The sequence below is a fragment of the Vicugna pacos genome, chromosome 35 (genome assembly GCF_048564905.1).
Source record: "Vicugna pacos chromosome 35, VicPac4, whole genome shotgun sequence".
In the NCBI taxonomy this organism is placed as follows: Eukaryota; Metazoa; Chordata; class Mammalia; order Artiodactyla; family Camelidae; genus Vicugna; species Vicugna pacos.
In genome coordinates, this window is record NC_133021.1 from 29,916,801 (window position 1) to 29,930,983 (window position 14,183).

At 44.6% G+C, this 14,183-nt stretch overlaps 1 protein-coding gene across 12 annotated transcripts in view; it reads left to right on the forward strand.

Annotated features, from left to right (window-relative positions):
* CELF2 (CUGBP Elav-like family member 2) overlaps nt 1-14,183 on the forward strand; it is a 466,579-nt gene that overhangs the window by 358,763 nt on the left and 93,633 nt on the right. For all 12 annotated transcript variants that reach the window (XM_072955424.1, XM_072955425.1, XM_072955423.1 and 9 more), the window contains one exon: nt 10,514-10,596. In XM_072955424.1, the coding sequence (XP_072811525.1) occupies nt 10,514-10,596 (83 nt within the window). The remainder of the gene's footprint in view (nt 1-10,513; nt 10,597-14,183) is intronic.

The window sequence follows — 14,183 nt, forward strand, 5'->3', positions numbered from 1 at the left end:
GAGCGCCGTCCTGTCCGACCCAAGCTGAGACTTCAGGGACCGGTCTGGTCAGGAAGCCTCTCGTGGCTCTGTGTGCTGAACTGCAAGTCATTGGAAAATAGATGATTTTAAACTACTCTCATTGCCACCAGACTCCTAATTATAACGCCATCCTCCCTGCCTCCCCCCCAGGAGAATGCACACTACACAGTAACCTCAGATTAGAAACTTCCTTTTAATGAGGTCCCTCAGTGCCTTAGGAACTAAATCCTTTTTAATTAGATTCAAGAAGAAACTACCTTCTGCCCCACTGAACCCTGGGACGCCTCCCTTAATCTACGTGAAGGATCCTGGTTAACTCAGCCCTGAAGCCTGGCTCAGTCCACTGGCCCCTGGAGGTGAAACGTTAGCTGCTGTGCCCACAAGAGCCCTCCCTGCCTCCCCGTCAGGACTCCTGGGGGACTGACCAGCCTGGGGAGTTGGGGACAACCACTTTAGGGACACTGCCCAATATGGCCGCCTTGCTGGCTTCTCATGTGCAATTGAAAGTCATTCTTGTCCTATCTTACGAGAAAATACCTAATCCTCCTTCCTCCTCTAGAATTAGTGTGTTTAAAATACAAATGTAATCGAATCCACAGTGTGCTTGTTTCTTTGCATCTCCTAGCAAAGGAGACTGCTTCCTTTCTCCATTTTGTCCCCACGGACACACACGTCACCATGAACTCACCTTCAGATGCTGAGAGCAGAAAGGGAGCCTTTAAGAAACCACTAAATGTGGTGGTGGTGGTCCTGTGGGGGCAGGGGGAAGGATGACGTTAAAATTCTTCAGATACTTTTACAGCCATTAGATGTTTGAAATGGTTTAACCTAAGTGGCTTATTTCAGATGCCCAGGAAGAGGGGAAGAGCCAGTTCCGGCAACTTTGCACTTCATATCTTTCCGATCTGTTCTGGGCAATGGCTGGGATGGCTGAGGAAGCGTTGCAGTGCACACAGAGCAAAACACACCCCTCCTCCTCGCTTTCCCAAAGGGCCTGAAAATACAGTAGGTTTAATCTAGGTCAAGAAGAAAGAAAGGAACACAATTTTCCTGGCAGAGGATGTAGAGAACGTGCCTGTCTTCTCAGTGCCATGGCGGTTTCAGGAGACGGTTCCTCCAAGAAAAGTCCCCAAGGCAGCAGAGAGGCTGGCAGTAGCCTCAGCCTCGTGACCAATTAACTGAATGTGGTCACAGCTTGTGGGGGGAGGGGGGCGGTTCTCAGGAAAGGTCGCGGGGCTGCATGGAGCCCGGTGAGATGAGCGTTCTCTCCCAGGTGGAAAAGTTGGCACCAATTTTGCCGTCCGGGAGTCACCCGGCTGGGGACAAGCGGCAGGGCTCTCGGAGGAGCGGAGGATGCCTGCCCCAGGCAGCCCGAAGTCACGAGCGCAGCTCCTGTTTTGTCAGTGGAATTCCCAGGGGGTCCCCTTGGGGCTGCAGTCGGTAAGCCAAACGGTGCTGTCCACATAATTCAGATACTGAAAGCAGAATCCAGCACGTCTCTGCTCCCTAGGTAGTGGCCAGATGGTAATACTTTTTACATCGGGGTGCCAATTATATCAAACCCTATAAAACTAAGCTAATTGGATACGGTTTCATTAAAAGTTGATTTCTACAGGATGTGGCATTTGTATCGAATAAGCTGTTATCCTCGCTCTGGGAGACTCATTTGTAGATAGAGTGGGGGAGAAGGGGTGGTCTTGGGAGACTGTTAGAGGTCTTAAACAAGAGAGGTTTCGGTTATAAAAAGACATCTTCAGTGGCATGAGAAGAGGTTAAAGCAGGTCTGGGGATCTTTTGGAGTAAGGCGGAACCTACCGCGGGTGGTGATGGGATAGGCGTTGACTTTGAAGGCTGCTGTCAACCAATAATTTTTTGGATGGTTTTGCCTTTGCTGGGAGCTACTGTGTGATTGTGGGTAGTCTGCTCACTTGCTATGGGAGGGGTAGGGAGAGTTAGGTTATTCTAGATAACTAATTGTAAAACTCTGTGATTCTCTGGAACAGGCACAGAAGCCGAGAGAAAGGTGACGTGTTAAATAAGTTCCTCAAATTTTCTTTTTCTAACCTTGGAGTTTAATGCAAAAAGGAGAAAAGAAGACGCAAGACCTAACCTTTCATCTTCGTACAGGTTCTTCCCATAGCTGATGAATTTCTGCTTTGCTGGTTTTTTAACCTTTTCCTTCGTATCTCAGTTTCTGTCATCACAACCATCTTGATGAACATCCAAGTCTAGAGGAGCCACGATAAGGAGATCATTTGCAGGAATACAGCGGTGTGTTTAGCAGCCTGGGGACTGAATTTTATTTTTTTATGAAAGTAGAGTTGATTTACAATATGGTGTTAATTTCAGTTGTACAGCAAAGTGACTCAGTTATAGACACACACACACATAGATATTCAGATTCTTTTCTGTCATAGGTTATTACAAGATATTGAATATAGTTCCCTGTGCAACATAGCAAAATCCTTGTTGTTTATTTTATGTATAGTAGTTTGTATCTGCTAGTCCTATATTCCTAGTTTATTCCTCCCCCCGCCCTTTCCCCTTTGGGAACCATAAGTTTTCTATGTCTGTGAATCTGTTTCTGTTTTGTAAATAAATTAATTTGTATTTTTTTTTAGATTCCACCTATAAGTGATCATATAATATGGTCTTTCTTGGTCTGACTTACTTCACTCAGTATGACAATCTCCAGGTCCATCCGTGTTGCTGCAAATGGCATTGTTTTATTCTTTTCTGTGGCTGAGTAGTATTCCATTGTATAAATATACCACAACTTCACGACTTCTTTATCTGGTCGTTTGTCGATGGACATGTGGGTTGTTTCCATGCCTTGGCTATTGTAAATAGTGCTGCTATGAATATTGGGGTGCACGTGTCTGTTTGAATTAGTTTTCTCTGGGTATAAGCCCAGGAGTGGATTCCTGGATCATATGGTAGCTCTATTTTTAATTTTTTAAGGAACCTCCACACTGTTTTCCATAGTGCATGCACCAGTTTACTTTTCCACCAGCAGTGTAGGAGGGCTCCAGGGGACTGAATTGTAAATGGAGCTTGTGACACCAGGAGCATTCTGTATGAAGTCTCATCTTGCACTCCTGCAAAGCAAGCCATATTCTGAGGACAAAGTAGGAGGAACAAAGACCTAAGACTGTGCAGGGCTCCAAGTTTGCAACAGTGCATTGGATGTGGTTTTTAACCAGTAGTGCCAAGTTCTTCTTGGTGGATGGACTTGAGGCTGAGGAAAGGGATACCTCCGTGCTTTCCCAGAGGACCAGTTCGCCTCTGGAGGCATCCATGTATTTTGGAAAAATAGCATTTTGTCATTGTCTTTTTCCTCAAGACACTGAGGGTCACATTCTTCGCCACTGGAAAACGACATTTTTTTTTAAAGTCAAAGCTAAGTTTACTTTAAGATTTTAATCCAGGGGATTTTTGATGGGGCTTTTGAACCTTTAACTGCTTTGTGGAAACTGAAAGTCGGGGGCCTTGGCAGGGTAAGGCCCATGATTGATCAGCGAAACCTTAGCGTGTGGGAGATTGACTTGCGCACAAAATGCACCGCTGAGAGCAACAACCTTTGGACTCTGAGAGAAGTATTAAATTCTTCATATAGTGGCTCAGATTGAGGGAGAAAACAGATGACAAGGGGAAGCAAGGGGAAGGAGTCTGTCCTCTTTTGACTGGAACTGGCGTCTGGGCCACTGACTCCACAAGCCAAGATCCCCATTGCGATTCGACTTGTGTACAGGAGGCACCTGCTCTGCTTGCAGATGTGTGTGCAAAAGGGAGTTTCATTCACAGAAAGAAAGAGACCATGGCGGGCTCACTAATTTAGCCTTCCGGGGCCTGGGTCTCTCGATCTGTGGGCCCCTTAGAATTCAAAGGCAGCCTTTAAAGGAATTTTCAATTCACAACATGATGACTCTCTGGATGTCTTGAATTCCAATAGAGCCTGAATTGAATTTGTCTGCCAAGGCTGTTACTTTTGTTTTTGTTTTTGTTTTTTAAGAAATAAATAAGGGCAAGTGTCCATCAGCAGATGATTATCCGGTGGCTGATTTCACGTCTTCGTGTATTTTTTGACGGTGACATAGATTTCTTGCTTGAGATGTTAAGTGACCTTGAAGATGTGGACAGTCCCTCTCTTCCCCCTGGGGACAGAGTTGACTTGGGAAGACAGGTGTTCACGTGCACAACACTGGAAGCTCTGAACTTGGAATACTTTTTATTTCACCAGCTTAGCCACAGACTTGTAGGAAATCTTTTTTTTTTTCTTTTCTTTACCTTCTCCGTCCTGAAGTTGGACAGTTGTTTGTATTTCAGAAAATGTTCACAATTGTCTGTAATAAGATATGATTGAAGCGTAGCATCAGAGAAAGACTTAGCAGTCAGGACTAGAATGTTCCCAAAAGGCCCTTCTTCCCACTTGTAGGGGCACCTTTTCAAGGAGAATTTATCCTCTGGCCACACTGGTGGCTTCAGGAGAGTCATAAAGAATGTTCCACTGGACCACCCACACGTGGGGCCGGCTTCCTGGGCCACTGGGAGTGTGAGTGGTTGGCATGCGATCTGAAATGTCTGCGCTGCAGCCAACAAGTGACTATTTCAACCACTGAAAACGATTCAAGTCACTGACTCTCCTGTCTACATACCTGGGTTTTTTAAAACAAACACAGAGACGTAGTAAGAACTACCTTGTTGTCCATATTTTAGGGCCAAAGATTGAAAGAAAACTGCTTTTGTCAAATGGTGTCTTCAGAGCATCAAACCTTAATTTCCTTCCTCCCAGTTTGGTCGTCTCGGAGGAAATTTCTTTAATGAGTATGATGTCTGCTTTCTTCAGGGCGGAACCAATTTTAAAATCTGAGCTCAGATTCATTCTCCAGGGCTTGTGTCTACACTGCCCTCCACCCAGAAGAATGTACATGAAGTGAGTTTTGACTCAGGGCGGGCCATGATGTAAACTGGTTAGTCTCCACACGAGCAGGGCATTTTTTTCCCCTGTGATTATTATTACCCAGAGTTTCCAAGGAAAGCTTTCCAAGAGAAACAGCTGTGGTTTGAAAAGATTTGTGATAATCCAGATGGCTTCTTTGAGGATAAATCTACTTGATCATTTAAAATTAAAGTCTTTCAGTAAAGTTGAGTGTCTTTTTTTATGGTTTTAAATACACTACTGGTACGTGTGTGTTTGTGTGTGTGTGTGTGTGTGTGTGCACGCGCCATGGGCCTGGCTCATTTGAGGCAAGTCTTCTCTGGAAACAGCATAAACCTCACAAGAGTGTCTCAGATTATTCCAGCAGTTAAGTCGGCAGAGTACCTGAGGGAACTCTTTATGACGGCAGAAACTATGCCAGCCACCAAGTACCCTATTTGGAGTACATAGCACTCAGCCTCTCAGGGAAGTGCCGTTCTCAACTTCTGAGACAAGATGGTCTAAGCATCATGCCGATTACACATCTCTTTACAAGCTGCACACGTGCAACTAGATGGCTCAGCTTGCCAACTCAAAGGCTCCCAGCCCCCACAGAGTGCTCCCTCGGGGCCCAGTGTCCCCTGGCTGCCTGCTGACCATCCAGAGATGTTCACGGTGAGGCCTCACCCAGGTGGCCTTCACAGCCGGCCCTCTGCACCCCAGAATTTTTCTCTCTGGACCTTCATTACCATCGAAACGGATCTGTCTTAAGTAGCCTTCCTAGGGGGCTCTGCTGGATGTTCCAAGTTGAGCCGCAAAATGAATTCACAGGGAGGTGATAATGGCCAGGAAGCTTTAACGTGACACCCTCTACGGTGTGTACAGACACACTAGCGTCTCCCGGTGACAAGTCAAGGAGCCACGAGTAGTGGACATACTAGGCTCTGCCTCAGCCCGAGACACTGACGATCGGTTCTGGAATCACCTCTCAGGTTTTACCACCGAACCTGTTTCTCCTGTGAATTTAAAGAGCCCAGAGGAGGTGTGATGGGGCCAGGCTAATAGATGTTCCAAAGATGGAGTTTTTTATTGTTTGCTCCAACATGCAGAGCTCTTGTTAATACAGTGAATTGTTGGAACTCTTGAAAAGCGGGGCGCCATGGAGTAACTGAGCGAGGGACATCTTGTTTTTGTCTTTTCTAAGCTGGCCGCCGCCGCTGGCAGAAACTTTGGAGCGTGTGGGCGAAGGTGGCAAGAATTAGAAAGAGCAGATGCTCGTGGGACTGTGTCAAAGGGGCAAAGTAGAAAAACACGAAGCAGCCCAAGTTAGCAGCACGGAGCAGAAATCGGAGGGCTGAGACGTGCTGAGGCTCTAGCCTCTGCGAACCCCAGGAGGGCCCAAGCAGGTGGCTTCCTGCCTGCGAGACGGAGCAGACCTTTCTCTGCGATCCCCGGCAGCCAGGAATGATGCTGAAGCTGGGGGGTGGGGGTCACCTCCGGGGCACACTGCAGCCGCCGGCCGTCGAAGAGCACCGGCGGTTGTTGTAGGCGTTTAACCACCCACCTGACAGCGATGTTGGAAACAGAACCTGGGAAAGGAGGGAGGTCTGCCCCCAAATCAGATTGCCGGGCCATCTGGTGTTGCAGCTGACCTGAAAACAAATCCCGCGAATTTCAGACCTGCGTCGCAGCTGGCGCGGGGCAGTCTGAGAGACAGGTGGTTCCCTGAACAGCTGTCCATCCAGCTAGGGCAGGCAGGAAAGAACATTCCAGCCCTGTTGAACCTTCATGGGTTTTCTGGGCTCTAGAGTCACTCCTTGACCTTTTACCACAATCATTAATCACCATCTCAGGGCAAACACTAACGATATTTCTCCCTTCCTTTGTTGAAATTATCTCTGCAGGTCAGTGATGCTAAGGTTTTAAGTGAGAATATCAAGTGATTGATGGATAAGAAAGGCTGGGTGTTAGCTGGGAGAGTACTCACAGGAACAAGAGTCTCTGAAACACATTCTTATTCTGGAAGTGTCCAGACTCAGGTCCCATCAGGGGAATAACACGAATTGCTGTGTCTAAGATGACGATTGGAATTGCCGGTTCTGTATTTCTGCTGCGAATTTTTGATAACTTAATCAAACACTATTTTTATTAAGTGAATGAGTATATGTTCTCAATGAAGTGCAGAACATTTTTATCCCCCAAAATATAAAGAATAGTTGTGACTCTTAAAAAATGTATTCTGAATGAAACACATTGGTTCTATATCTATGTAGGGTGTTTGGGGGGTGGGGGGCGGGGGTTAGGCAGACCAGGTTTTTATTCACTGATTTAGAGGTAATGCAACTAAAGTAACTGAGTTGTGGAGGAAGTAAGATTTTTTCCACTGAGTCATTCAGGAACCAAACGTGTGAAACTGAAAGGAGAGTCTTTGGGTGAGAGTCCCCGAGAATCCCCATGTTTGTGCCGATAGTTCATTGCAAGTTGGGGCAGAAATTCAGCCTGGACTCTACTCACCCAGCCCCGGGGCTGTGCCCACCTGGAGACAGGACACTTCTTTCAGAGGTTCCAAGTTTGCTGGCCAACATGGTTCTGGTGGAGCCAAGCTGTTGGGTTGGGGGTCAGTGAGCAGGGAGGGAGGTGTATCGCAGCTGTCATCCAGGATATTCTTCTGTGTGTTACAACTGGAACTAGAACTTTTATTGGCCTGATCTTGAAAAGCCTTTGTTTAAATGAGTCCAGAGTAAAAGCCTTAAGAGCTTAGCACAGTTGGAAGATGATGTGTAGTTAGAAACTCCTGTCAGTTGCACAGGCCAGGTGGACCCTGGATGAAACTGGAAAAAGTTTGAGATGTTGGAAGGAGTTTGAGGTTTGGAGCATCTTTCCATCTCCCCTCCTGTACGTTGGACTCCCCTCTTCAATCTCTTCCTTTTTCACCCTGTCCCACGCTGCTTGGACGTCAGCTTCAAACTTGCCCTTCCTCAAAACAAAACAGAACACAGAAACCACCTTCTGTTCACTAAGAACCTTGTTCAAGAGGGAAACACTTTAAGTTGCCAAATGCATACTAAAGTGTAAATGGCTAGGGACAATTAAAGGGTGCCTTCCTCAAGGGTAGCCTTTTAATACTTAAATAGCAAGTGAACTGCACCTTCCTGGTGGGATTTCAGGCCGTAGGAAATGGTAGGGATGTTGTCTGAGTGTTGAAGGCAGGAGAGGAGTCTTTATTCCTGAGTCCAAGCTGGCCCAACATACAGGAGTCCCTCAGTCGACACCATTTGTTTCCCACTGCTTTTATCTTATCATGTGTGTCGTTCGCCATTTTCAGTTCCCCTGTCGTTCCACTGTTCTTTTAGGCCAACCTGAACTTTTCCTTCTTAGCTGAGTGTGGTCCTGCTGGCCTTTGTTTTCCTTCTCCTGAGATCATTCTTCCTTAACTGCCTTCTGTCCAGGCAAGCAAACTGCCTTATGACTTCTCCATCCTAAATCTTCTGTTTGTTTACAGGTCACAACCCCAAAATGTAAAGCATCTTGAAGACTTTTCAAGCAGACTTGAAAGCATCACAGTCTGCCCCCTTTTTTGAAGCTTCAGTTACTGTATTTGAATTTCAGAGCTCTTTCTTTGCTTCTTTATCTGGAAGCCAACCCCATAAGCCTAGGACAGAGAAAGGAGAACTTACTGAGAGTCTGGCTGGGAGAAGCTTTCAGAAGACAGAGGTGGTATCTCCCTGTTTTTCTGTCTGTATCAAGCCTAGTGAAACATGGTTGGTATTTTTCTTTCTCTCAAAGTGATTACAGTGGGTTCTGGAAACTGGGACTTGCTCTATTTAAAATCATTCCTTGACTTGAAGCAATTTCTATAGCTTTTCTGGGCTTGTGTTATGCCAGTGAAGCTAAAACTCACATGTTCGTTTGATCAGTTCAGTTAAACATCTACCACTAGGAAGCCTGGCCAAATGAACTGTGGTCAGAGAAGTCAAATAGCTGAAGTGGAAAGCTGATACAAAAATGATCAGTCTGTCCATCTGTGATTCTTCAAAGCCACTTCATAATTTTCATATCCCCCTCATCATGCAAGTGATACCATTTAAGAGTTTCCAATCCTTGGATGCATGGAGCTTTTTAAATGCCAGGAAGCTATGATCATGTTCTCCTTTGGAAAGTGAAGGTTTTGCATAGTTAATCTTGATAGGTTCCAAGTTTCTTCCCCCAAATAAGGAAGAAGCATCTTAGCTGTATTTCTGAATGCCATACGGCTGCTATTGTACCTTAGTTTCTCTTCCTCCTTTGACTGAGGTTTTCTTTTGAAAAATAGCTGCCAGTTGATAACTCTTAACCTTGGGTGGTTTCTGGTGCCCACTTCCCGCTCTCCAGCTGAGCCCCTGTGTTGTGCTCTTGGTCTTGTTTACATCATTCCCCTGAATGGGACCAACGCTGGTGCCTCAGTGCCGTGAATTTTTCTCTAGTGCTGCCTGCGTCTGAGTACCTCTCCAAGCTCTCCCCTTTCCTCTCCGAGCACTGGGATCCTTCAGTAGAGTCAGGATGAAATATGTACGTCTCTCTGCTCTTAATTCTCAGCCCAACTCATCCAAGACAGCCCAGGTCAGAGGCAGCACCTTTTTCTTTAAATTTACAAACGTTTTGCCCACCCTCTTTTGCCAAGCCTGGTTATGCTAAGAAACTATATGCTAATTAACAGATTTTTAACCGGTATCTTTATCTGGTTTAACCACATTTGTTAACCAGTATCTTGAGCTGCAGAAGAAGGGGTCAGGCATCCTTCAGAATGCAGAAAGAATGGACAGAGGTTTCAAGGCCATTTTCTTTGGGGGAAGGACTTGGCTGGGAAAAGGGTATATGCTGGTCCCTCTTGGAGGAGCCATCAGCCTAGACTCCCGTCAGCTCTTGGGCATGAGACCAGGTTGATGGACCACTGCCATACTTAATACTGGGGACAGAGGCTGCAAACATCTGTTTAAGCATATGTCCACCATATCACTGCTTCCTTTCTAAACTGGTTGAAATAGAGTCATTCATTTCAGCAAACAAATGTTGAGCATTTCACAGATGGTACTTTGCCTTATATACTGTGGGGCAGATAAAAGAATAAAACACTACCTCCACTCTTAGGAAACCTATCGTCCAGTTGCCTAAGCCTTTGAGCTGAGAAATTGTTTTGAAAGTGTGATGTTGCAAAGATATCCTTTAAGAAAATTCTAGTTAATGTCAGTTTCTGCTATTGTTCCTGGGATTAAACCCTTCTCTTTGGTCTTAGCTGCACCACGAGTCCCACGAACAGCTCACCCACCACCTCCCACCCGTTTTCCTAAACCGCTGTATTCCCGGTCGTTGGTGCACAGTTATGAATTGATTCCCCAACGTGGGCAAAGCTAATAAATATGATTTAGGATGAAAGGCGCCGTGGAAATGCCTGAGATGTTGTTATTACTGTTCCCGCGCACTTTATTTTTAAATTGTGCATCCTTTTAAGTAGATTACTTGTTCGCGGCAGTCTCCATTATATCGAAGCGAAGCATTCACAGCAATTTCTAAAAACCTTTTCATTTCTCTCTGTAGGTTGTTGTTTCGTAACATTTTATACAAGAAAAGCTGCACTTGAGGCCCAGAATGCACTGCACAATATTAAAACTTTACCTGGGGTGAGTCGGTTTACTTTTGTACCAAAATCACTTTATTGCTTGAAAATGGTCCTTTCAACTGAAGGTTCTCGTGATGGGCTCTGAGTGCCAAAAAATGACTTTGGTCTTTGGAGGGAGGGTATGCTGACCCCACCAGCCCCCTGTGGCAGCCGAACCAGCGGCCCAGCCCCTGAAGAAGCACTAGCACTAATGCTGAAGGAAAAACCTCTCAAATAGCATGTCCCCTGGCTAGGAAATCAGAGCGGCCCCACTGGGCGGCAGCAGCTGCCAAAGGGTATTGGGTGGGCCACGATTTTGAAAGGAGTGGGGGAGAAAACTTGACACACATGAGAGGGGCAAATGGAAAAAGAAAAGCTTTTACTCACCAGGAGCCTCTTTTCAAATTTAGTCCTTAGATTTTCTTTTGAACGGACAAAATGTATCCTGCACAGCCATAATATTAAAACCTTCTAATGGTTTCTACACAGTCGATGGTGGTTAACAAAGGCAATGTTTTAATGCCCAATTGGTGCCTGCATGTTGTTAGAGAACAGAAAATACAAAGCTTGCATTTTCTTCCCCATTTCCTTCCCATGCGCAGTACATTCTCTAGAAATGAACTGATGTTGGCTGTAGCTACGTCACCCGAATGCAGGGTTTCTGGGGCTTTGTGACCATTTTAGGTAGTGCGTTCTGGTATGCTGTTGGGCTCTCTTCCCCGCTGACTCAAAGATCACTGATGAGTTAATTTAATATCATAATGATGTGTGTTAGTTATTATAAAGAAGAGCCTCTGGTAAGCAGTGCTGTGGGAATGATTGTATGGAAACCTGATTTGCTGAGAATAAAAGAAGATAACGTGATGTCCCTAATGTTTTCATCCTTTATCTGTCACACCAACCTATGCACACTACTCACTTCTATACCCCATCACCCCCAGGAAAGATAGCATTGGTGTAATTCACCTTAGATCCATTGAAAAGTTTATAATGTTTTAGTGGCAAGATAGTCAACAGAAGGTTTTCATAACAGCTTCATAAAGACCCAAAAATAGTAAATTATGAACCGCGGTCTCAAATCACACCCCTTTGGTTTTCCCCTTTTTGTGTGAGCAAATCTGAGAGAAGGTGGTTCAGAAAAGCAAGTGTGTGATACCAGAATTCTCCCTCCCAATTCAGTTTAACTACTTCTCCCTGAAACTTCTAAGGTGGTTTTTTGTGAAGGAGTTTTTACTGGGTCTAAGTGCCTTGCTTAATGATTTTTTTTAAAAAAGCTATTATTTCAACTTTATTCTCTGTATCAATGGAATTTTTCCAATGTAAATGCTAGCTAGGATGATATAGTTTAGGTCACATTATAGAATGAAGCATCCAAAGGCAAATAAATATTGACCAGCTTTAGCCAATGGTAGGAAAAAAAATTTTTTTTTTATTTCCCAGGGTCCTACTCCAACCCAAAGACCATTTTGTATTCCTTCTTTTAAACAGAACTACTTTATAGTAATTAGCATGCAAAATCCCTTCTAGGTGTGTTTTAAGAAATTAGTTGAGATGATGAACTGTTACTTAGCATTTAGGGCATATTGAGGCCAAATCACATCCTATTTCAGATCAGTGCAAAGCTTGGTGAATTTGCATCCATCCTGTCCATTAGGAGTACAGCTCCCAACATGTCATTTTCACATGTGAAGATGTTCTCAAGAAACCGAGAGTTAATCTGATGAATGGACCATGTTGCAAAACATACAAGTGACTGATGAGGACGCTTCTGTTTGGGACATCTTATTCTGACCCTTAGCAAACTTACAGCATCTTCTGTATTTAAAAAAGAAGTTACCCTCGTCTCTTTTTCTTTTAAAAATTCTGCAGACGTCAGGGATGGTGAATTTGGAAACCTGTTATTAAGGACAATAATTCTAGGGTTGGAAAAGATGGTTTGTGGGTTGTTTTTGGCTTTCTTTTTATCCAGTTCAGTTTCCGATGCCCAATGACTGGAGGTGGGTGAAATGAAAATTTGGAGAAGTCAGGTGAGATATGTAGGCACCTAGCCTTCACAGAATGCACACTGTTGCTACATCTGCCCCTTCAAATTAGGTGAATGGGAAAAGAGTTCCCTTCCTGCGTTTATGTGTTGCTTTATCTGATCAGCCTCACCCTGAACAGCTCCAGGAAGAACACGAAAGTGATTTCGTACCAGCTGGGAGCTTTGGTGGACAGGAAGAAATGGGACCAGACGTAAAAGATTAATGCATATTCTTGGGGAAAAAAATATTACAGGGTGCCTTGCTGTTTGATTACAAGCCTTGGAATTAGTCAACATTTCCATAATTCTAAACCAATATACACCTGTTTTCCCACTGTGATGTGAAGGCACAACTTAATTTAACAGAATCCCTGCTGTGCTAAATCTCTCATTAAATACCAAGTGAGTTCGGTAGTTTAAAGTTGCAGCACTGCTATTTTAACTGGTTGCCTCCATATTATGAAATTAATAAGAAATTAATGATGCACTTTGCCATATGCCTTCAATTTCTTTCTGAATAAAAATAAAAGGGATAAAGAAAAATGCACCACCAGCTGACACTTGAAAGCTTTTCTGGTTGTAATCATTTCTCCTGCAGATAAAAATCCATTAAAAAAGGCACTTGCTGCCTTTTTTTTTCCCCCCTAAAATGTCCAAAACTTTCCATTTAAAGCAAGATCAAATAGTGCTGGGTGTCTGGTGGTTGTGTTTTTTTTTTTTCCTACTTAATTTTCTTTTGCAGTTGATGTTTTGTGTTGTACAGAACTTTCATCATGCAGCCCAACATGGTGAATGTTGAGGGACCATCTTTCATCTTGAGAGAAACAAAGAGCTTGGTTTGTGTGGGAGAGGAAGAAAAGCTGATGGGATGGTCTTTTATGCAGTGGAATGTGTCTGCTCTTAGATTTTTATTTAAAGGCACCTCTCCTCTCATGTCCTCTATAAGTTATGGAGACCCTTTTTGTGGAGGATGGTGGGGTACAGGGTGAAGCACCAGGGCCGTACTCAGCAGGGCAAAGTCATTAAGGACATATTTGTCAAGCCTGTCTTTTACCATATGACTGAAAAAATCACAGGAATGCTCAACATAAATCCTAGAGACACACTGTTAGAAACTAAGAGAGAAGATTGATCAGCTCATCACCTGGAGCAAGAAATGAGGGTCGGGAAGTAGGGGGTGGTCCTTCCCCTGGTTCAATCACTCTCTACTCCAGAAATGGTAGTGTGACGCTTAAACCACAGATCAAATCTTAGGCGTGGCGCCTAATTCATTACTGACACTTCATTAGGTTGATAAATCATGCTCTTTGGGTACCTACAGTGTGCCAGGCAGCCAAGCTGTACAATGACACACACACCTTTGAGATCCCTAGTGAGTTCGTGGCCACGTCTGTGTGGAAAGGGGCTCCTTGATGAGCCATTGGCCTTGGTACAAACTTGTTAGATTTTTTCCACTGCTGGGCCATTTGTGCTCTTAGACAAATCCTGATTGCCTCTCCTTTGACCAAAAGCGAATCCGGCTGAGAGCTGGCTTCCTTGGTTTCGGGTTCCGGGCGAGCGCAACCTCACTGGTAGAATGAATGTTT